General features: G+C 35.0%; 3 protein-coding genes across 3 annotated transcripts; 1 reads left to right on the plus strand and 2 right to left on the minus strand.

The window, feature by feature from the left end:
- The first annotated feature begins 1,100 nt into the window (after window positions 1-1,100).
- On the plus strand, window positions 1,101-2,054 carry LOC124078363 (olfactory receptor 4S2). Its single transcript, XM_046423115.1, has one exon. The coding sequence runs from the start codon at window positions 1,101-1,103 to the stop codon at window positions 2,052-2,054; it is 954 nt and encodes a 317-aa protein (XP_046279071.1).
- Window positions 2,055-10,406: 8,352 nt separating this feature from the next.
- Window positions 10,407-11,333, minus strand: LOC124078336 (olfactory receptor 4S2-like). Its single transcript, XM_046423087.1, has one exon. It carries the CDS (start codon window positions 11,331-11,333, stop codon window positions 10,407-10,409), a length of 927 nt encoding a protein of 308 aa, XP_046279043.1.
- Window positions 11,334-23,520: 12,187 nt separating this feature from the next.
- LOC124078337 (olfactory receptor 4S2-like) lies at window positions 23,521-24,465 on the minus strand. The gene has a single exon (XM_046423088.1). It carries the CDS (start codon window positions 24,463-24,465, stop codon window positions 23,521-23,523), a length of 945 nt encoding a protein of 314 aa, XP_046279044.1.
- Window positions 24,466-24,793: the final 328 nt, after the last annotated feature.

Genomic DNA, 24,793 nt, shown 5'->3' on the forward strand with positions numbered 1-24,793 from the left:
ACTGAATGTACATCTATTTAAATAATACTTTCCCCTGTTCTTAATTTTAATTAACATTCAATGGTAATCTCTTCCTGAAATATTGAATTCTCCCAAACAGGACATATCAGAAGGATACACACAAAAAATATGAACTGAATGCAGCCTTTTTCTTTTCTTTTTTCTTTTTACTTTTACTTTGAATCAGTTAAGAGAGAAATGGTGTTTTGGCTAATCTATGATTATAGAAGTGATTTAATTTCATAGTGGAAATAAGTGCTATCGTGATAAGTGATAGTGAGACTGGAACACTGTCATTTCACAAATGAGATAATGGATTCTCTGGGAATTTAAATGATGTATCTATGTTACAACAGCCTCACTTCAGAGTCTAATTTGCATGGTTTTGATTCTCTTTCTATTACTTCACACCACATCTGGAGCTTGCTGCCAAATAAGGGGCTATGAAGTCATTTAGACAAGATCCAGGTTCATAAGGAGGAGAACCTGCGGAAGTTTCTAGGCTCAAGTATTTGAGGACTCATGATGGATATTGTGAATAGGCATGTAAATACTCAGCAAGGAAAGTGAGGTCATGTTTTTACTTATACATCAAAAATAAAGAAAAACTATTTTTTTGTATACAAACATTACTATTTCCTCAAACAGATATTGTTTCAAAAATTTAGTGCTTTATAAAAAATAAAAACTATTTTGATCAAATTACATTTTCATGTAAATGCACATATGCCACAATGAATTTCACAATTCTGTAAAAATAATATGCATCAATAACAAGTAAAATAAACAAAAAAAAAACAAATTTGTAAATAAACCTTAATAAATAGCAAAGGAGGAAATATACCTGGTAAAAAGTGAGACTCAGGGGATTTAAATTATCTCTCTGGACATTGTTTCTTCATCTGAAGTGAAGAAAATAGATATAATATAGAAGTAACATAATGGAAAAGATGCAATTCATTTTCACATGTGTATACCAATCAGGAGTAATCACACTTTTTTCTATTAACATGTACTAGAAATATCTATTTGTTCTGAGTTAGAAATAAATGATGATGGTACTTTCCATGTGTCCTTCAGGTAATTTATCTCTGGGGAACATGGCCTCATGGACTCATTCCATGGAAAAAATAAGCAATGTAACTGAATTCATCTTCTGGGGCCTTTCTCAGAACCCAGAAGTTGAGGAAGTCTGCTTTGTGCTGTTCTCATTCTTCTATGCAGTCATTCTTCTGGGAAACCTCACCATCATGCTGACAGTTTGCACGGGCAACCTACTCAAATCTCCTATGTATTTCTTTCTCAACTTTTTATCTTTTGTAGACATTTGTTATTCCTCCGTCACTGCACCCAAGATGATTGTTGACCTATTAGCAAAGAACAAAACTATCTCTTATGTGGGGTGCATGTTGCAACTCTTTGGAGTGCATTTCTTTGGTTGTACTGAGATCTTTATCCTTACTGTAATGGCCTATGATCGTTATGTGGCCATCTGCAAACCCCTGCACTATATGACCATCATGGACAGGGAAAGGTGCAATAAAATGTTGCTGGGGACATGGATAGGTGGGTTCATACACTCCATTATCCAAGTGGCTCTGGTAGTCCAATTACCCTTTTGTGGACCCAATGAGATTGATCACTACTTCTGTGATGTCCACCCTGTTCTCAAACTTGCCTGCACAGACACCTATATTGTTGGTGTTGTTGTGACAGCCAACAGCGGTACCATTGCTCTGGGGAGCTTTGTAATCTTGCTCATCTCCTACAGTGTTATTCTGGTGTCTCTGAGGAAGCAGTCGGCAGAAGGAAGACGCAAAGCTCTGTCCACCTGTGGCTCCCACATTGCAGTGGTCATCATTTTTTTCGGTCCCTGTACTTTTATGTACATGAGGCCTGACACTACCTTCTCAGAGGATAAGATGGTGGCTGTATTTTACACCATTATCACTCCAATGTTGAATCCTCTAATTTATACACTGAGAAATGCAGAAGTAAAAAATGCTATGAAGAAACTGTGGGGCAAGAAGTTGGTTTGGACCAATAGCAAATAGTTGGAAGTATTAATTAAAGCCCAGTGGTCTTATGAGTTATCTTAAAATTTCTCCACTCTGATTAACTCCTCTGTACAGTGAAGATCATCAGAACAAAGTCACAGGATTTGAGGGATGAACAAATGAAAGAATTACATATTTTACAGAGGAAAAGTATGATCGATATTATCGTACTTACTTTGTAATCAGGTAATTTATTTAAATCTGTATGATGAAGTATTCCTGTTACTAAGAATCATAAGGAGGATTATGTTTAGAATCATTATTTTCTTTTCCATTTCATATTTTTGTATTTTATAATGAGAATATGCTAAGAAGTATTATTTAATGCTGTTTCTATGATTTTGATCTCTGATTGGTACATATTAAGCTCTCATATGTACATATTACAAGGATTGTAGAATACATAAGCTCAGTTTGCTAATTTAAATTCTCCAAAAGATGGAGAAAACTAAACATAGTAAGGCTGGCCTGAGAGTGGAAGTGTTTGCAGAATGTCAAGGAGATAACACCCAAGCTGGAAAAAGAAAAAAGATTAGATTAGATTAGATTAGATTCCATTCTTGGGTTTGTGTCTGTGGCTTGGTGTGGAATATGAACATTACTAATGGAAAGGACAATAGTACTTAAAAATGACATACAGAGTTGATGTATACACAGAAATAAAGGTAAAGAAAAAAAAGTTTAAAAATCCACAAGATTCCAAATTTGAAATTAAAAACATGTTTAGGCATTGTGCTTGAACAATACAAATTCGTGTTGATTTTACCACTTTAGACATTCATTTGCTGGATCTCTGTGTGCCTCTGTATTCTTAAATTTCAAAAGGACTCAGTCAATGTTTTACAAACTCATGATAATTACCTTGAGAGCATTTTTTTTTTTCATGCACAAATGGAAATTGTAAAAGAAACTCTTATAAATTTGGCACAGGTTAAGGGTCTACAAGAATCTACAATATAAACAAGGAAACAATTCTAGAAGCTGAGACTTTATAATTGTTCATATTCCTAAAACTTAAGTGTTCTATCCAGTTGATACAATGCAAACAGGTCTTGTGAATATGTGTCCCCATGTGTTATGCTGACCAGAGAAGTAAAATGGAGCTGAGCTTGCAAAACCATATATTAAATAAATATCATGCATTTGGTAACTTCTCTCCACAATACTCTTTGTTTTTTTATTATTTTTTGACAGAGAGAGAGAGTTTTAATATTTATTTTTTAGTTTTATTCGGCGGACACAGCATCTTTGTTAGTATGTGGTGCTGAGGGATGAACCAGGGCCGCACGCATGCCAGGTGAGTGCACTACCACTTGAGCCACATCCCCAGCCCAGTACTTTTTGTTTTATGTCTTTACTAAATAATTGATTGTCTGATATTGCTTGGAAGTAGTAGGTGCCATGTTTTTGATTCACTGAGACCAGTAAGTAAAACAATGATAGAGTATTCAAGTTTTCACCAGCTACTTCATAAAGTTAAATCTGTTTATGAATATTCCTGAGTCAGTCCGTTGGAGGAGTCAGAGGATTTGTAGTGATTCCTGGGAAGGAGTTGAACAAGAATCATGAAAACTCAGACTCTTTCCAATTCTTAATCCAAAAATCAGAGCATCCACTTGTGAAAGGAACATGAATTTGAATAGTTCGAAAGGTATAATAAAAATTTCAATGCTATTTGCATGTTTTATGTAAAGATTAACAAATTGTACCTCAGTAATATTTGTTTTTATTAATCTATTTTTTTTTCTAATTTCAGAGTATTATACAGGTTGGGACATTTTCCATGCTGTACATTTACCAGATGGATACATTTGAAGACTTACAAAGTTTTTTTTTTTTTTTTAAATGAGTGTATAGTTCCTTGGTATTTATCCTGAAGAAGTAAGGTCATCTTACTACAGTGATACATGCATACACATGTTTATAGCAGCCTAATTCACAACAGCCAGACTATGGGACCAGCCTAGGTATCCATCAATGGATGAATTGATAAAGAAAATGTGGTATATAAACACCTGTTCAGCCACAGGATAAATGAAATTATGAAATCTACAAGAAAATGGATAGAACTAGAGAAAATCATGCTAAGTGAAACAAGTCAAATTCAAACAGTGAAGGGTTGTAGGTATTCTCTCATATATAGACGCAAGAGAAGAAAAGGAGAAAGAAAGGGAGGGGTGGATCTCCTAAAAATCAAAGAGAAATCAATGAAGAAAAGGAACCAAGGGATGATAGTTGTGTGTGTGAGTGTGTGGGGTAAATACTATGGAGTAATGTTGGCCAAATTGCATATTGTGTGCATGTATGAATATTTAACAATGAATTCCGTCTTTCTATACAACTACAGTGCACCAATGAAAATGTGGGAAAAAAGAGAATATAAGTATAGTCATAGTGATAAATTTGAAAGTTTGAAGCAAATATATGATCATCTTCAAATTTCAATGTTCTAATTACTGAAATACACCACCAATAGGGTACTGATAATTAATTACAGCAACTCCTAATAGTAAAACCCAAGTGGTATACTTATATCACATTGTACATATTTAGAAACACAATTTTTGTTGAAAATCTACAATATTCAACACATACACGTTTTTTTTTTTGAAATTGCTTTCATTTTTCTTTACTTCAATGAAAAGAAATGAATGAACATAGTTAGCACCTCCATGAGCCCTGTGTAAACTGAGTGACCTTAGAGCCATTAAGAAAGGAAGCCTGGTTTTAGGAACTCCCAGTAAGAATCCAATGGTTGGATAAGGCCTATTTCAAGTGGTGACCTTGAAATAGTTCATGCCTCAAGGTCAGGTTCAGCTCTGAAAATAGGAGTGACAGGAAGAACCTGTGCTGTAGAGGTGCTGGCCACCCCTATATATAGCAGGTTTTTCAGTCAAGGTATTTGTTTCTAAGGCAGGACATAACTACAGTTCGTATACTTTGCCCTGATAACAGTGTTATGATGGCGATATGTGTGGACTCAGGAAGAACAGAATAAGTTGAAGGATGTCAGAGGTAGGAGGGACCAGAAGGTCATCTGATCTACTTCTCTTGTGTGAAATCTCAGGGAGGCAAAGTAACTGAAAGAGAGTGGCCAGGGGTCTTCTCTCTTCAAGGCTTGCAACTATGGGTGACAGCACATCCCGCCTTTGCACCTGCTAGGTTTACTGACATTGATTCTGAGTAGGAAACAAGATCATTTAAACGGCACCAACACAAGAGGCTTCAATAACTTTCTTTTTCTGGGCCCCACACTCTCCTCAGGGCCTTTTTCATGCCTATTTTTCTCAGTGTGTAAATGAGGAGGCTGAGCAAGTGGGAAATCATAGTGTCAACGAGCAAACACTGTGCCATCATTGGCAGAATCAACCCTGAAAAAGGTGAAGAAGAGGGACAACCACAGTGGAAACCACAGGGATGTCTGAGCCACAGGTGGAGAGGATATGAGGTGGCACTTGGAGGAGCAGGTCCACAAGGTGAATAGGGCGATGATGTAAGAAATTACAAAGGCAACAAAGTTCAAAAGGGACATCATCCCTGGGGTGGTAATGATTGTCATGTGCGGGAGCCTCATGTCAGCTCAGGATAGCTTCAGCAAGGGAACCATGTCACAGAAGTAGAAGTCTTTCTGATGGGGGCCAGTCTCCCTGAGCACCCATCTGTTAGGAACTTGGACAGAACTGGGGGTTAGCACAGTTCATATGTCGGCACAGGGGTTCCCTTGAGGGAAGAAAAAAAGGGTCGAGAATATTTCATTGAGAAAAATGATGGTACTTGGGGTTGGAGGAGGGGATTCCCAGACACGTGAAGACTGTTGGATATCATAAGCAACTTATTACATATAAGAAGAGAGCTAACAGGGTATCATAATCCTTCAGATGAGGTGAGCACTGGTGAAGACTTCGGCTTGTCTTGGCCCCACACTCCCCAAGGCATTCTTCATATTTGGTATAAAACTTTGATATTTGGTATAAAACTTCCTCAGAACATGTTCTGTGTGTATTCCAGTTATTACTGTGATTATCTCTCCAATTTCCAATCATATAAATAGAAGAAGACTTAGAATTTTTTTAATTACAGCCTCTGCATCACCGACAAGAAATAGTCAGAAAATAAACCATATTTTGTAAGGAATTATAGAAATAAAATTAATCACAAAGATTTGAAGAATTCAAACTTCCCTTGCTAATACCATTCAGTTAATTGGCCCATTTATTTAGAAAAGTAAATCTCCATTTCTTTATTTCTCTGAACTTATATACAAAAGCCTTGTTCAAATGACCTCTAGATCTCTCTGAGATAAATTCTAGAACATATTCTATCTTGAAAGAACCTAGACATAATTGACATCATAGTATTTTAAAATGGCCATTATACAGGATCATAGTTTTGTGGTCCTGTCCTTGTTTAGGAAATTGTTATCTTGATGAGACCCCTCTTGTGGAAATCAAGAGGTCCTAAACACTCACATTTTGAGATTAGAACTACATTAAATAAAACTAAACAATAGGAAAATATGCACTTAGACTGTGTTTTAATTCTTTATTAATAATGCCTTTAAAGTTAATGTAATATGACTATACCATTTACATTGTACTTACAAAGCTCATATTTCATGGTGAGAACATCAAATAGATGTCCTTAGTCTTAGTCTTTCCCAGAATACAATGTTGTTATCACATATAGTGACCATGCTATACAAAGGGTCTCCTGAACTTTCTCCTCATGTTCATTGAAATTTTGTGTCCCTTGACCTCATTTCTCTGGAAGGTGTAGGAAAAATCACCAATTTTCAAGTACAAGAGACAACTGACATTTTCTGTTGTTCTATCACTTGTATCATGGTTTCCACTAAGAAACTGAATTGAATCTACTCAAAGTATTATTGTCTGTGTGCACCAGAAACCAAAGTGTTAGGGTAGCAAGGAGTGCACAGGCACAGGGTGATGAAGATTTCAGTAATAATATTTCTTCACACAAAAAGACCCAGACATGGCCAGGTGTTGTGGCACATGCCTGTAATCCCAACAACTCAAGAGGCTGAAACATGAGAATTGCAAGTCAAAGTAAGTCTCAGCAACTTAGAAAGTTGCTGTTTCAAAATAAAAATTAAAAAGGGCTGAGGATGCAAATCAGTGGTTAAGTGCCCCTAGTTCAATCCTCAGTGACACACAAGCACAAACACACACACACACACACACACACACACACACAGACATGTGTCCTGCACAAAAAATTAGGAAATTTGAATCATGGGAGGAGGTAAATAATAAAAGAACCATATTAAAATGAAGTCAGCTTCTGTTTTAATGTCAATCTGATGACAATTTGTTTTTGTGAGATTATCTAAATGAAGAAACTGAGGGTGAACAGATACCTACAGCTTGAAGACAAATACCTGATTCTGTTGATTACTTTTTTATAGCTTAGTGTTGGTGTGTATGTAGGCTACATCCTTCACTACAAAATTAATTTTACTTATTGTGAAAAATTTGCCATTTTTTTCTCCTGAGAGAATACAGATCTTTCAGCAATCTACTTGAATATGGCTTATATTTATCTTTTGTTAATACTTGTTCTCAATTTTAACAAAACAAAGAGGGTGAAAGGGAGTTAATCCAACCATGGAAGGCATTACAATTGCCTTTCTTATCTATGCTCCATCAGAGAAATAGTGGAAATAGATTGGTTATTTTATACTTAGGTATTTTGTGCTTTTCCTTCATAGAAATGACCCATATAATATGCTCTCCTTTATGTCCAGTCTCTGCAACTTGACCTTTTACACTACTCCTTTCAAAGTACCATATAGTAAATTTATTACAATTGTTATTAATCCAAGCACATGCCTCTACCTCCCCTTATATATTTGCCACTACTCTCCTTAGATCTACAGACTAAATGACAATGTGTAAATGTCCACCCTAACACTCATGGTTTGCACAAAAAGTATTTAATTTTGTTTCATGTGCCTCTAGGAACTTCAGCTTACTGGAGTTCAGATGACCTAAGCTGACACTGAGTGGGTTTAATTTAAGACTTTATGTTGGGCCCAGTAATACTTCGGGTAACTTTTTCCTCCATGCATCAATATCAGAGTCATCTTCCTCTGCTGGTTTAATCATATTTGCAGCATACAAGAACTAGATGTAAAAACACTGAAATATTAAGGAATACTCATTCAGAAACCACAATGTAATTCTGGAGACACTTGAATGTGATAAATGTATTAGTTTTATAGGCATGCTTATATGAACAAAGGCATGAAATATGAAGGAACATGAAATGTGTTTATATAACCCATGCAGCATTGTTTAAAAATGTATTTACACTTGCTTATGCTGTTTCAGATAGAGAAATATAACTATTAGCTGTTAGATAGAGGGAGAAATATTTCTGTTTTTTTTTCATTACTAAATACTATTTTTCTGGAAAATGAGAATGTTTGGCATATTTTTTCATCGGAAGTTTACCACAAAAGTCATAATTTGCCATATTTTTTTAGCAATGGTATAATAACGCCAGGCTGGCAGTGAATGCTATGCTTGTGTGTTAATGGAATAAAATGCTGTTGCTCATACTTCTTAACACTGGGGATGGTCCAAATTCCCTGATTCTAAGAACATCAAAATCATCAGTTCCCAGATTTTCAAGTACAAGTATTCAGATGTTCTATCAACAATATGAAAACTACTAGAGAAAATTATTCAAAACACAGATATTTGTGAAACCCACAATCCTAGCTTATGGGTTCAGAAAAATGGCAAAGTGATTTTAATTACCAGCCTAGTTTGATTACTTGATCTAAGGGACATAGAGACCTATTGCATGCAATGTCTAAACTGGGACTATACTGATGGATTTGTTATGGTTCTAGAGCATGGTTTATAAATGTATTATAACTTCTATCTCCAGACTTCTATATATCTGTTTTTAATTCCATGAGTAAGCCAACATCAGGTATCACTCTTAAGCACTATGATGCTTCCCATGAGCCATAGTTCCACTCCCTCCTTCAACCATTAACAGAAATGTATGGAGAAGCAGGGTCAAACTGGTGGATATCACAGTGAAGCAGAGAGACAATCAGAGATACACGTATTCACCACAATAAATAAACAAACGAACAAACAAACAAACAAACCTATCTCAGGTAATGGTGGCTTATGGTGAAAGAGAAATCTATCATCAGACCACAAGAATTGAGCACAAAAAGAAAGTGTTAGTGCAGTATAATCTTTCTAGAACACACAGGTGGAAATAGGGTAAGAGAGTCCAGTCAAACCCACATAAATAAATAAATAAATAAATAAATAAATAAATAAATCGATTCAGTAAAGCTGAAAAAAATTTCGATTTAATTCAAACTTTGAAGAAACTATGATTTTCACACTTCGTAGAAACTATGCTTTCCAAAACATGCATTTCAGCAAATTTTATTCAACCTGTTAATTGTGTCAGAGTTGTCTATGTTGTCAGGCTTAGCTATGTTGTCATTCTCTAGCTTTCCCTGGAGTCACTATATGTTAAGAAGCACTGCTGGCTATAGACTACGCATAAAGTATAGTTAGAAGAAGAACATCAATGAAACATTCTGATTAATGAACTAAGAGATATATTTATTCAGGGTCTTTAGGGTTGAGAAAAGAAAATAAATACTAAAGCCAGAGAAAAAAAACCTATCTTTTGTATTTAAGCTTACTTTTTATTATTTTGATAGGATGTTCACACCTCTGCAATCACTCCAAGATTACTGCAATGAAATGTGATTATGTTTTGTAGGACTGTTATAAAAATGCATTAGCTATGATGTCATTTTTCCAGATATCTATTCAAAATTTAAGTACCTATTAATTGCTTAACATATACCAGAACAGGTCTTAACCCTGTAAACAAACTCAAGTATTTCAGAGTAGGTTTTAAAATCATTTAAAGAAAATGGCAAAGGGTAAAAAGGAGGAAAAGATAATAATGCTGAGATTCTGTGCTTAAGAATTCTTCAGTTTTGGAGCTGGGGTTGTAAGCTCAGTGGTAGGGCATTGCCAAACACATGAGAGGCCCTGGGTTCTATCCTCAGAACCACATAAAGATAAATAAGTAAAGGTTTTGTATACATGTACAACTATAAAAAACATTAAAAATATTCCTCAGGCTTGATATTTTAGAAAAGTATCTGATGAAGGAATAACAAAATTAATACTGAGTAATGATTAGTGATAATCCAGTTTTTATTAATATGTTTTTTTCTGTCATTTGCTTCTCTAGAATACCTAGTTATGTCATTATTTTGTTCATTGTGAACTGTATATAAGCAAGACTGAGAAAATTTAAGATCATTTGTTTAAATTATTACTCCCAAGTATTTCCCACTGGTCCAAAACACCTTCTTCCCCACAGTTTCTTCATAGCAGTTTTTACTTCTGAATTTCTTAGTGTATAGATCATAGGATTTAGCATGGGGGTGATAATGGTGTAAAATACAGCCACCATCTTATCCTCTGAGAAGGTAACATTGGGGCGCATGTATGTGAACACACAAGGACCAAAAAAGATGATGACCACCTCTATGTGGGCACCACAGGTGGACAGAGCTTTGCGCCTTCCTTCTGCTGACTGCTTTCTCAGAGACACCAGAATGACACTGTAGGAAATGAGTAAAAATACAAAACTCCCCAGAGTGATGGTACCACTGTTGGCTGTCACAATGGCACTGACAATGTAGGTGTCTGTGCAGGCAAGTTTGAGTATAGGACGGACATCACAAAAGTAGTGATCAATCTCATTGGGTCCACAAAAGTTTAGGTGGACGACCAGAGCCACTTGGATAATAGAATGGAAGAATCCACTTACCCAGGTCCCTAACAATATTTTACTGCATCTCTCCCTGTCCATGATGGTCATATAGTGCAGGGGTTTGCAGATGGCCACATAACGATCATAAGCCATTACTATGAGGATAAAGATCTCAGTACCACCAAAAACTTGCAGCATGCACCCCTCAAAAGAGAGAGTTTTGTTTTCTGCTAACAGGTCAACAATCATTTTGGGTGCGGTGACCGAAGAAAAACAAATGTCCACAAATGACAAGGAGTTAAGGAAGAAATACATGGGTGTTTTCAAAAGATTCCCCATAAAAATGGTCAGCATGATGATGAGGTTTCCCAGAAGAATGACTGTGTAGAAGAATGAGAACACCACAAAAGAGACTTCTTCAACTTCTTGGTTCTGAAAAAGCCCCCGGAAAATGAATCCGGTTACATTGTCTATTTTTTCCATGGAATCAGTCCAACAGGTGAAATTTAGAAAGAACTATATTACCTGAAAATAAACATCAGAAAGATTATCAGATATATTTCTAACTCAGGATAAATTGAATGATCATAGTATTTGGAAAATGAAAAAATCAGTACTGATTACTGATTGGCATGTTTCTGTAAATTAGTTAAATTATATCTATTCTGATAATTTTTCCTCTATGATATGTCCAATTTATTCATGTCAAATCAGGAAACAAATTACAGAGAGATAAACTGCATCAAATGTTTATAATGTCACATATCTAATTAAGGTCTATACTCCATGTATGTATAATATGTCATAATGTACTCTTCTGTCATGTATATCTAAAAGAAACACATATTTTTTTAAAAAAGTGTTTATCTTAAGATATTTATGTTAATATTTATAGATAAAAATTCAGTTAGTTCTCTTTCTTTAAAAGATATCATGACCATGGGTAGAACTCTGTTTGCGATTATGGTGTCAATTGTATATCTGATGAAGTTTCCCTTACTTGGATCACAGAAGTGAAAACATGTCCAAATGGTCCCATACCTGGTCAATACCTCCACTCAGGGGTTCCTGATATGTCAATACTGGGTGACTTCTGCAGGCTCCCCTCAGATATTTCTGTTGATGAACTTATGGCCCCTGTTTGAGCTAAGCTCCTACAGTGAAGAGGTGCTGGAGTGTGCAATAGGAAAAGAGGACAGTTACACAAACCTGACTCTGAAATGACGGTTCTGTAAAGGGGGGAATCACTTACCATTATAGAGATTTTGTTATCTCATTTTTGCAAGGATGGATTTTTAATTTCATTATCACCATAGGGATAGTAATTTCTACCTTGATATTCAATTCCTCTTATAGGTTAGAATAAAGATAGAAAGCAAAGAGAAAAAGAAATAATTAAAGAAGTCTGTGGAGACAATGAGCCCTGCTTGATTTGAAAGAGGGGAAGTGAAGTCTCAGGATATTTCTCTACCTTCAAACTCAGAACAATAGAGGATTCCCCAGAATTTACCTTGGCTTGGTATTTTAACATTTGTCTAGTAAGTGAAAAATGTAACAATAACAAGAACAACAACAAAATGTTCAGAGGAAAGACTCTGCCCTTTATTGTCTACATCCCTCATGTAACCTTCCAATTTTTTAGTCTTCTTCCAGAATATTTGAGTTCTCCTGGCCTGGAGTGAACTCAATAGTTTAGGAAGAAATTATCCTTTAGAGACAATTATTATGGGTTTAGAAAATGGTTGGTGTTCAATTTAAATAGATTTAATTTAATTTAAGTGGATTTTCTATGTTGGAATTTCAGACACACTAGTGGGACCAATTTCAGTTTAGGTAGAAAAGGGAATATGGAGTTATTTTGACTAAAGGAGTTTATTAGATTCTTAATAAAGTCAAGCCATAGGCATAAATGATTCCTGTCATTATCCCATGCCTCTGTAACCCCATCCCTTCAACATCTATCTAGTTCATTGCTTCCCACTACTGTTGAACCTGGTGCTCTCAGGTACCCTTTCTGCAGCACTATTGTCCCAGGGATTTTCTGCTTTTGAACAGTTACAGGTTTTGTCAGGACTGTATGTTAGAGTTGCTAATCATCAAAGTCTACCTTCTCTTGTGCATCACACACTAATGATACTTATAATGGTAATAATGTAATAGCAATACTATAATTCAGATTCAAAGTCAGGCACATGTCCCTGTTTTTACACAGTCCTTCCTCTGTTGCTTTTGTCCTGATTTTAGCAAAAAATTACTATTCTCAACTGAGAAGCACTTCATTATAAGAGAAGTCAAATCATAGACTATTTCAACAACTGTGAATTTATATGACTTGACTGTTTTAGAAGAAAATGAGCATCTACACACTAGTTGTACTCCTCTGGTGCCCATAACACAAAATTTTAGAAGTCTTTCACCAATTGAAATTAAGACCCACTTAAAGAAATCAACCCTCCACATTCTGATCCCTTAAAATGGGACAGGATCTCGCTTCATTTTGCAATGACTGGCATCATCTTATTATACTTGTATTGCCCTTACTCAGAGTTCTGTCTGGATGCACTTTATTATATTATCATCCTAATATTCTCCTCCATGACTTCTTTGAATAATGTCTTTCAGTTATATCACTACAAGTATTTAAAACACTGTTGTTGCACTAATTTTTATGCCACCAAAGACTCAATATTTGCTAGAGATTAAAGATATCTCAAAAATATTTTGCAGGACTTGAGTTTTGCTTTATCCTGGTGTTTCTTCTGAGTATGATTTTAGTGCTAATGTCCAAAGTGAAATAAGTGATTCTTGAGAAATTGATTTGTGAATAACCAGTAGTTAAAAATAACTGATACCGGAAACACAAAATATTCTAGACATCAGACTTCCCCATTCTCTCACCTAATGAAATCTGCGGTTCCATCAAAGCTTTGGCAAGGAATGCTCTTTTCTCTACTTATAAGGTCTATTTTAAAGTAATGATGCAATATTGTAATGACCTTAGGGAGAGCTTTTCTCAAATACTTTCACCATAATCTAAGCCAAATCACCAACCTGACAATGAGATTTAATATAGAGGTTTCTTTTGAAATTCTTTAGATTAAAAAATATCTTTTCTCCAGCCTCAGCAAAAGTGAGGCGCTAAGTAACTCAGTGAGACCCTTTCTGTAAATAAAATACAAAATAGGGCTGGGGATGTGGCTCAGTGGTCAATGCTCCTGTTCAATCCCTACTACCTCCCCCACCCTACCAAGCCAGAAATAAATTTAATTGCTTTATTTTAAAACCAATTGATTATCACATTTAGGACCATATGTAATTCAAAACAATTTATCAAACACAAGTAATTTTATGAGTACATACTTTGCTCCTTTAATGATCTTGGATATACACATTTAATTGTAATTTCATAAAATAATATTGAAATATGTTTTATTTAATTGATAATAATTGAATTATTCTACTCTTTTGAAATTTTATTTGGTTGCAATAATGTGGATTGTATTGTTTTATTGGGGTTCACTGCTTTTCTACTTCATTGTATGTAACAGTTTCTGTATATAACAGTTTCTGCAGATTCATTTTGACATTTCCTAGAATTGTAATGTGGCCTATTATTCTTTTAGTATTTAAGTAAAATCCTTAATTAATATTAGCTTTTGAACATGAAAAGTATTGCTTTTTAACTTCCTATTTCTATTATTTTATTTCACTTTATGTTTGTTTCTTTGTTTTTTCTTTCCTTTCCCCTTAATACTCATCTCACATTCTTCCTTTTACTAAAAAAAAATCAAGTATATATTGTTCATATTCTCATTATCTGACTTTAGCTGAAGAAATGATTTTTTAAAAAAAGAAGAGGAAGAAGTAAAGAAATGATGATGTTTAGATTTGTGCAAACTTTCAAAATGATGTAGTTCATAGAGTCCAAGAGCTCACTGAGTCAATGGAATACCAACAGTCCATTTGAATATGCACTTCCACCAGTTCTTTCTGTCCATCACACAGGGGCCCAACCGATCAAATTTGAAAAATTGTTAATAAATATACATGTTATCAGTTTGATACATTTTATTAACACTACTCTTTCCTGAGTTCCTTTGCACTTAATTCTTGAATTGGGGTCGGGGGGTATGCATCAGCTGTCAGATTCATGAGTCTCACAAACTAGGAAGTGAGTGACTTTGTAAACTAAGGTCATTTGTAACTTAGGTCATTTACAAGCTCCACACTGAAGGACCTCGGTGAGTCTCCTCTTGATTACTATGAGGGACACGAACAATGTGCTTAAGAACTCAGACTCCCCAGTTCTGCAGAGAGCACATCTGGTCAACAATGGCATTTTACAGAGATATGATGACAATATCAACTGCCAGTCTTGCAGTGGTATAGCCAAGACAATGTCACTTAATGTGTAGCCTTTGCTGATGAAAATAGTGACATCCTTTTTCATTTAAAAGTTGAAGAAATTAACTTCCCTTCAACTATTTCTTCCTTGAACACATTAAAAGAGATGGACTTAACATTGACCATGCATGGGGAGATTCCCATTCATCCCTCTTTTGTTGACTAATTGTTAGGTCAAGGTTAAGAAAAGATAAATATAAAAGTTAGGTAAAGTTTAAGAAAATATAAATATGACTTATGGTCAAACAGATGAAGGTCTGTATTATTTTGAGAGAAATGAGATGATAAATTTCTCAATATCAAATTTTTTTGTACCAGGGATTGAACTCAAGTACACTTGACCACTGAGTCATATTTTCAGCCCCTTTTTTGAAATTTTATTTAGAGACAGGGTTTCACCAAGGTGCTTAGTGCCTCACTTTTGCTGAGGTTGACTTTGAGCCACTGCGATTACATGCATGTGCAACCGCACCCAGCTCAAAATCAGTTTAATCTGAGAGTTAATAATGTTGCCTACATGCACAAAGAGAACATGCTTATTTATAAATAAGCAGCCAATCAGGGCTTGGTGGTTCACACCTGTAATCCCAGCATTTTTGGAGGCTGAGGCAAGAGGATTTCAATTTTGAGACTAGACTCAGTGATTTAAAAGGTATTAAGAAAGTTGGCAACACATTGACTCAACATTTTATAAAGGGTTGGTGATGTACCTCACTGGGGTAATGAACCCCTGGGTTCATACATCTTCAGCCTCTGCAGCTATAGACTTTTCTGTTCATTTTCACTTCCCCAAATTGGATAATCCCCTGGGAAATAATCTTTTTTAGATCAGTATCTAAGCATCTAAGCTGGAACCTACTTGATCTGCTATTATTGTATGAAGAATTAATGTACATTTAACTTTCATTAGCAAAATGTGAGTGATGTATTTACATTGCACTGTATTTTTTGGAAGCAAAATTTGTTCAATGAAAGAGTTAGAATATATAACATGTACATTTTTTGACATTGCCCTTTTTTTTTAAATTACACAAAAACCACACAATGGGAGTGCTTAGTGCATATTTCTACCTGCAGTAGGTATCTCAGTCACAGTGCCTGTTTCTTAAATCATGAGATAATTACAGATGGAAATCTTGGTGGCACCAAAGATTTTGCTTTTACCCTTTGGTTTATGTCTGCAGTTGTACATGTTGAAATGTGTATAACTCATAAATAAGTTATACAAATGGTCACTAGATGTTTAACACCTTTTAACTTTTAAGAAAGACCAACCAAAGTCACAATGAGATGTCTCACACACTCCAGAATTATAGCAGATAAAAATTAGCAAGTAGCAGCCATGGTGTGGAGCAAATAGGCCTCTCAAACATTGCCAGTGAAAACATATAATAGGATTTCCATGATAAAAGATAGTTTTATGTTTCCTCAGAAGGTCACATATGTAATCCATTCTTGGGGAAACACCTAAGAGAAACAAACATACTTTTGCAAAAAAACTTATACACCACGTTCCTAGCAGCATTATTCTAGAAACAATATATAACAAACAACTGATAAATGGAATATTACTTAACAATAAAAAGAAATAAATACAGATAACATTCATGAAAATTTAAGTAAATGATGATTAAAGAAGCATGTTACAAGAGGCCATATATTGTATGTTTCTTCTTCTTTTCTTTTTTTTGGTAAACATCTGGAAGACAAACCTATGATGAAGGAGATATTAGTGTTTGCTATGACTGGGAAAGATGTCAGTCGAGAGAAATGAACAAAGGCTATGAGTTTCTCTTTGCAGAATGAATAATATCCCAAACTTAGATGATGTTGATAGCTTCACAACCCTGTGTTATAAGTGTCCTTAAATTGTATACTTTCAGTGAGTGAATTCTATGTTATATGAATTCAATCTTAACAAAGTTTTGAAAATATATAAATGTTAAACCTTATGAACACTTCTATAGAACAAAAGGCAGTAGAGCAACTATCACTGAAAGTGTCTTACCAGAAAAGAAAGATGTGAAAACATTCTGTTAAATTTAATAAATAATAGGGATTAAGAATTCCTAGTTATCATTATTATAATTCAAAAGAGCAACCATTTGTTTTATAATTTAATATGCATAACTCATACAGAATAATTCTTACTAAGTTTAAACTTTGGGAGATGAACCATACATAGCATGAGTCAAGGCCAACCGCTTCTAATCTGTAACGTGGTGCCACATGATCCACAGTAAAGGCTCCTGCTTCAGATGTCAAGGAGAGGGTGCAGTGCTGCTCAGGAGGGGAAATTTTTGTATTTGCTGCTGTAGAAATCCATGTTTCGGTTTCCTCAAGGAATGTAACATCAAAGGAGTGTGGAGTTTAAAGTTGGGGTTCGAACCTCTATCCTTAATGTCATCTGAACAGCCCCAAATTTCTGCCCTCAAATATACCAGGATTTTTTTTTAATACTCTGAGTAGGAATGTTCACGTTTAATTTCCGTGAAAGGTATATGGTGATTATTATGAACAAAATATGTGGACTCTTAAAATTGCAGCCTCAGCATTATCTTGTGGAGCATATTCCAGAAATGGAAAGGACAAATTTAGGTGAGGAGAACTGAAATCTTGAACCTGGAAACTATGTGAACTCTTAGGCATTGGAATCAATCCTCCGCCAGTACCCATATCAATAGTTTTCCTTTGACTGATGAATGCATAGGATGGATCTCCAAAGACTGATGTTTGTTCTGGCCCCAAGATGGTACCACAGTCCTTCAATACCTACAGACCAAATTATAGAGGCAGATACCACCATAATACAAACAAAGCTCCTAGGGTGAAAGGAGATGGCTTTACCACAAAAGAAGAGGTGAATTCACTTCACTAATGTGAGCTGTGCATGCTAGGAGAAAACTTTTAAAGAATGAATCTTGGCAGTTTTGAACTTGATTGTCTGGTTAAATCTAATTGAATAAAGGAGGCTATTGTATAGGCCATGTGTTTCAAAAAGTCTCCATGGGCATCAATCTTCTTGGGACTTGGACAAATTACAAGTTACAGCAAATGATGTGAACAGAGTCTTCTTAGGGGAAAGAAAATGTTGAGAATACCTCACTTACCAGAGTTATGCTGCACTGGAGCAAAGGAAACACCAAACATTTGAGGACCTTTGTATATAATATCTAACTTATTTCAGATAGGAAAAGATTTGAAGTGCAATTATAACTCTACATATAAGTTGGAAACTTGTGATGGCCAAATTATAAATTATCCTTATAAGCCTTCCTCAGTGAAAGTTCTATGTGTCTGCAAATCTGAACTGTTTTTATTATTATTTGTGTTATATATTTATGTACATGTAAATAATAATAACATCTGAATAATAATAACATCTTGTTGTTTCTTATACTATAGGAGCCCCAACATCACAGACAAAAGAAAAAGTTAGAAACACACCAATATTGCAAGGACTTTCAGAGATAAAAGAACCACAATAGATTTTAAATATTCAAGTTTTCCAAGTATTGCCATTCAATTAAATGATGTGGCTCATGCAAACAACAACAACAACAATAATTATACTTATCTTCTTTGAATATAAACTTAGATTATATAATATTCCAATTCCATTCCATATCTTAAGTTCTGGAATATTTTGTCTTTGTTTGTCTCAGACTTAATAGGAATTATTATACTTTGTAAATGTGATCAATTGTAAGGACTGCATAGTTTGGGAGTTGTTCCTTTCTTTGGGAAACAAATGTATTTTAACAGAGATCCCTCTCATAGAGTATTCCTAAGCCCTTCCTTTTGAGATTCCCACCAATATACATGCAATAAACCAATGCAAAAAGTATGTGTTGACCAATTTAATTACTTTGAAACAAATTATGCTTCAAAAAATGAAAATTGCAATATGATTATACTATTTACAATATATTTATCAGAGTTATTTTAATTAATTCCATGCTCAATTGGTGATGTATTCAAGTAGTTAGAAGTCTCAAGAAGGTTGAAAATTTTTTTTCTATTTTTCTTTTTAATTAACTAGTAGAACAGCATGCATTTAGCATGAATACCTTTCTTCAAACTCACAGAATATTTGCATGGTTACTTTTTTTCCCCCCGTGCATGGGTATTCTTATCCTAGGAATGAAGAAAGGCTTTTGCATCATGAAACAGGCTCACAACACTGTACACTGACATACAAAGAAAACGAATGTGGTGTTGGACATATAAATCAGTTTAACTGTGGTAATTATTTCATAGGCTGTGTAGATATCAAATCATCACATAATACACTGTGAACATATGCAATTTAAAATTGTTCATTATACTTACTGCTGTAAAACCAGGGGAGTTAAAGCAAGTAAAACTTACTAAAAATTGGAACATAATTCTATATTCTCTTCAGTATGTTGAGGAAATTGTTCCATATATGTAGGAATATGCATTGTCTGTGAATTGGAAGGGACATCAGATCATCTAGTGTCATCTACAACACACCATATCCCTGCAGAAATAGATCCAAGAATGGGGGTGAATGTTCACCAGGTTTTCACATACGAGAAAAACAGGGCTGCCATGTTCTACTGCACTCTCACATACTGACAGTCCCTATTAAGGTATTGAATTGTGCACACTCTAATTACAGCAGTGTCCAAGTGTCCAGGTCACGAGTGCATTTGTAGAAATTAGCCAAAGGTTTTCAGCAATGCCTTTCATCATCAAGGAGACCCGGGCTTGAGTCCTGCTTGAAAAATTAGGAAACTTGGAAGCATGAGATGAGGTTTAGAAATATGTCATATTAAAAAGGAAATAAGAAGAACATTGTGGATTAAGTCAGGTTCTGGTTTTGATGTTGGTTGTTGCTCTGTAAGTTATGCCTGTAGGATCATCCAATTCACAAATGTGAAGTTTAACAGAGACAACTATTGCTGCACGGACAGGGGTCTGATCCCGGTGTTCATTTTCAATAAGCCTGTTCTTGATGTGTATATAGACCACATGTTCCGAATAGTAAAGTCAATTTACTTATTGTGAACATTTGACTATTTTGTTTCTCCCCCATATTAATAGGTCTATTTGAACATGGCTCTGATTGATTTTTTTGTTAATCTTCATAATTTATAAAAAAAAATCAGAGTGAAAGGGAATTGACCCATGCATTGTTAATATTACATTCTTCATTTGTATTATCCCTGGAAAAAATAATGGAAGAGCGGAAGGCTGTGTATTTAGGTGTAAGTATAAATAATATAGTATATATGTATTTTGATTACTGCAGATTGAACTCAGGGGTGCTGTACCATGGAGCTACATTCCAAGCACCCCCTCCCTTTTTTGAGACAGTATCTCACTAAGTTGCTGAGACTGGCCTCAGACTAGTGATGCTCCTGCCTTAGCTTTATAAGTACCTGATATTATGGGTGTACATCATCCATAGTTATTTAATGCCTGGATATAATGAATAGAAACCAGAACATTCTGTCTCTCATGTCTATTATCTGTAGTTTGACCTTTTATGTTATTTCTTTCAAGGTATCTTTCTGTAACTGTTTTTGAGGTTCTATATTTTTTTTGACAAAACTGTTCTTGAAAGAGCAAAGTTGGTAGTGTTATGCAAAACTTCATTCTACAACTAATGGTTAATAAAAAAAGTAATGTTTTTGATGTATCATTGGGAAGATGGAATTCAGATGATCTAGTCTGATGTGGCTGTGCTTAATTCCAAATTCCAGATTCCTCCAGGAGCTTTTCTTTCTCATGGACAAAGCAGCAGTGTTCTTTTACTCTGCCAGTCAAATTGAACAACTGCTCACTCTACAAGAACTGGACTCAGAACATTGAAAAATGAAACATTCTCACTCAGAAAACATGAAGCACTTTAATTCTAGATACTCCTACATATGATACCTGTTTTTCTTTCTGGATATATTTAATTGATAAAAAGGATGTCACATGGAAGAACATAAAAACAATGCTTATATGTTTTATTGAGACTTGCTCGGAAATGTGTCTGGAATGGTTTTTACTGCCCCAGGGGAGAGGAGTATAGCCACAAAGAGAAAACATAGGAAGAAAACCTTTAGTATTTTTTATCTTGAAAATTAGAAGGGTTTCCATCTTTGTAATCAAAGAAGTTTCCAACCAAAGTCAGTTCTGCCATTGTGTGACCAGGGTGGCATTCAATGTTGTGCTCCTGAATTCGCAAAATCAAATGTGCAGTTGGTGGCGAGTTCCTCTCACTAGAGCTGAGGAGAATGTGAGTTCTTGTGATTCTTATGCATCTCCCTAGGAATCGCTCAAGACTCTCTGATCTCCTCTGGTGGGAACTGACTCCGGAGTTTTGTGAACAAGGATGTTTATGAAGTCGCTGATGGAAACTTGAGTCCTCTTCCATGTGTTCTACTCTGTTTTTGAAAAACGGATAAGAATTCTGATGTCACAAATACCCCCACAGGATTAATCTGTTAGTTCAATGATGTAATGGAAAGATGAGGGTGGAAAAAGTTATTGAATGGAGAACACATGTTTATAATCCAGTTTTCTAAATTCAGTTTTAACAGAACAGATGGTGTTGTTTGAATTCCATTGATACATACATCTCTTGTTTTCTAAATGCATCAAGAATCATCTATTCCCAGATTTGTACATCTAAGTATGCAGATGTTCTATTGACTGTTTGAAAATAACTCAAAGGTATAGTTAAAAAGACTGGTATTTGCATAGCTCATATTGGTGACTAAAAGAGTCAGACTCTCTCAGAATAGTTTGTTATATTTACAGAAAACCCCATAGGTGACATCAATGATCAACATACATTTAGGAGCATAAATTTAATTTCCATTTCACAATTGATCTAATAGTGGCACATGGAAGCTCAGTGCATGCTTCTTAAACTGGGGCAATACCCATGGATATACATAGTTTTGAAGCAAGCCTTATACTTTTCTTATAGCTACTTATACATATGTCTTGAAGATGTATACTATTTGCACCTCTATTTTTGTGGATTCAACCACATCAGATTTCACTATTGAGCACCACAGTCTTTGCCATATGTAAAGCTTATACTCCACCCCAACCATAAACACAAACCTAAGTGAAGGCAGCATCTATACTATTAGATTTTTGGATGTGACAAGGAAATAATGGCAGAGACAATCAGTGATATGTTTATTTACTGTAAAGAATAATGCTCAGGTCACTGTCACGGTTAAGGAGAAATTTACCACCAGGGCACAAAAAAGTTAATGTTAAAAAAATAATATCTGTCCTTTATGGGTCCCTCTGGAGCCCAGATGTGGAAATAATGTTAGTTCAGTCAATGACAAACGGCTTTGTGTATTCAGTAAAGCTCTTTGGCTCAAATATTAGAAGAATCGTGGATTCCAGCACATGCATTTAAGTAGGTTGTATTTACACTTGATATTGAATCACAGTAGCCTGGTTCTCATATGTGGCTTTGTTTTAATTCACATTCTTCAGCCTGGCTGGTAGTCACTTTACAGCTGGTACAGATGACAAAGTTTACAGTCAGAAGAAGTAAGCTAGTGAGATACATATATAGTTAGTGAGACACATAGTTGACAGGGGTCGAAGACAATAGTATATATATATATATATATATATATATATATATATATATATATATATATATATATATATACACATATCTAAAAAAGTCAATCCTAAGAATGGAAAAAACTTTTTATTCCCACAACCAATAGATAAAAGCATTTTTTTTTTATTTTCCAAGATTGTGTTTTATCTCTAACTTTCTGAACATACCACGTGTTCCCATTCCAAGATTACTAGAATGTTTTCACTGTTTTGTGAGACATATCAAAATTCGTTAGCTAAGATTTGATGTTTTTATGTATTCTGTCATTCATTCAATCTATGCATTATTGATTCTCTAATCTGTACCAAACATTGTTTTATATAACAGAATTAACCTTAAATATTTCATAGTAGTTTTTTAAACACTTAAAGAAAACCATAAAAGATAAAGAGCAACAGGAGAAAATAATGTTGCTTACTCTGCTCATGTTCAGATTCTCAGCATACTCAGATTCCCAAGCCTTTGAATATTTATAACATATCTAATTGTTTGTAAGTATAATGATCATGATAAAGAATACCTTAATTCTGTGCAATATGTTTTTCTGTCATTTGTTACTTCTGAAAATCCTTTGATGTTATTATTTTCTTTATTGTAGAGATGAATTAACTAAGGTTGATCACTTTTAGGATCACCTAGTTTAAATTATTATTTCCAATTTTTGCTGTTGGCAATCCAGAAAACCTTCTTAACCCATATTTTTTTCATAGCATTCTTTACTTCTGCATTTCTCAGTGTGTAAATCATGGGATTTAGCATGGGAGTGATAATGGTATAAAATACAGCCACCATCTTATCCTCTCTAAATGTAACATCAGGGCGCATGTATGTGAAAATACAGGGACCAAAAAAGATGATGACCACTGTGATGTGAGCTCCACAGGTGGACAGAGCTTTGCGTCTTCCTTCTGCTGACTGTTTTCTCAGAGACACCAGAATGACAGTATAGGAGATGAGCAAGATCACAAAGCTCCCCAAAGTGAGAGTACCAGTGTTGGCTGTCACAACACCACCGATAATATGTGTGTCTGTGCAGGCAAGTTTGAGCAAAGGGCGGACATCACAGAAGTAGTGATCAATCTCATTGGGTCCACAGAAGGGTAGCTGAACTACTAGAGATATGGGGATAACAGTGTGGATGAACCCACTTACCCAGGTCCCCAGGAGCATTTTATTGCACTTCTCCCTGTCCATGATGGTCATATAGTGCAGGGGTTTACAGATGGCCACATAACAATCATAGGCCATTACTATAAGAATGAAGATCTCAGTGCTTCCAAAGAAATGCACCCCAAAGAGTTGCAATATGCACCCCTCATATGAGATAGTTTTGTTCTTTGCTAAAAGGTCAACAATTGTCTTGGGTGCTGTAGCTGAAGAGAAACAAATGTCCACAAATGACAAGGAGTTGAGGAAGAAATACATGGGAGACTTCAGAAGATTCCCCATGAAAACAGTCAGCATAATGATGAGGTTTCCCAGAAGAATGACTGCATAAAAGAATAAGAACACCACAAAGCAGACTTCTTCAACCTCTGGATTCTGAGAGAGGCCCCAGAAAATAAATTCAGTTACATTATTTATTTTTTCCATGTAATGAATCAGGTAAGCTAAGTGACCAAATAGTTATATTATCTGAAATAAAACATCAGAAAGACTATTAGCATTTATTTTGAACTCAGGATAAAATGAATGATGACAGTAGTTGAAACTGAAAAAATGGGTACTTACTGCAATTGACAAGAAAAATTATTAAAATTTTAGTGTCTCCATTCTTATATTTTACCTCAATAATATACCACATTTATTCACTTGAAATGAGGAAGCAGAAAACAGAGATAAAGCAAATCCCTGAAATAATATATCAAACCAAGGTTCTCACATGCCTAACATTTTCCTAAGGTTTACTTATCTCATTATG

This window comes from Marmota monax, unplaced genomic scaffold (genome assembly GCF_021218885.2).
Source record: "Marmota monax isolate L192 unplaced genomic scaffold, Marmota_monax_Labrador192_F-V1.1 WCK01_AAM20220418_F8-fsc00441, whole genome shotgun sequence".
In the NCBI taxonomy this organism is placed as follows: Eukaryota; Metazoa; Chordata; class Mammalia; order Rodentia; family Sciuridae; genus Marmota; species Marmota monax.

What these genes read in the sequence shown, in the direction of transcription:
- LOC124078363 (XM_046423115.1), top strand. Translation starts at nt 1,101, where the DNA reads ATGGCCTCATGGACTCATTCCATGGAAAAAATAAGCAATGTAACTGAA.
- LOC124078336 (XM_046423087.1), bottom strand. Translation starts at nt 11,333, where the DNA reads ATGGAAAAAATAGACAATGTAACCGGATTCATTTTCCGGGGGCTTTTT.
- LOC124078337 (XM_046423088.1), bottom strand. Translation starts at nt 24,465, where the DNA reads ATGGAAAAAATAAATAATGTAACTGAATTTATTTTCTGGGGCCTCTCT.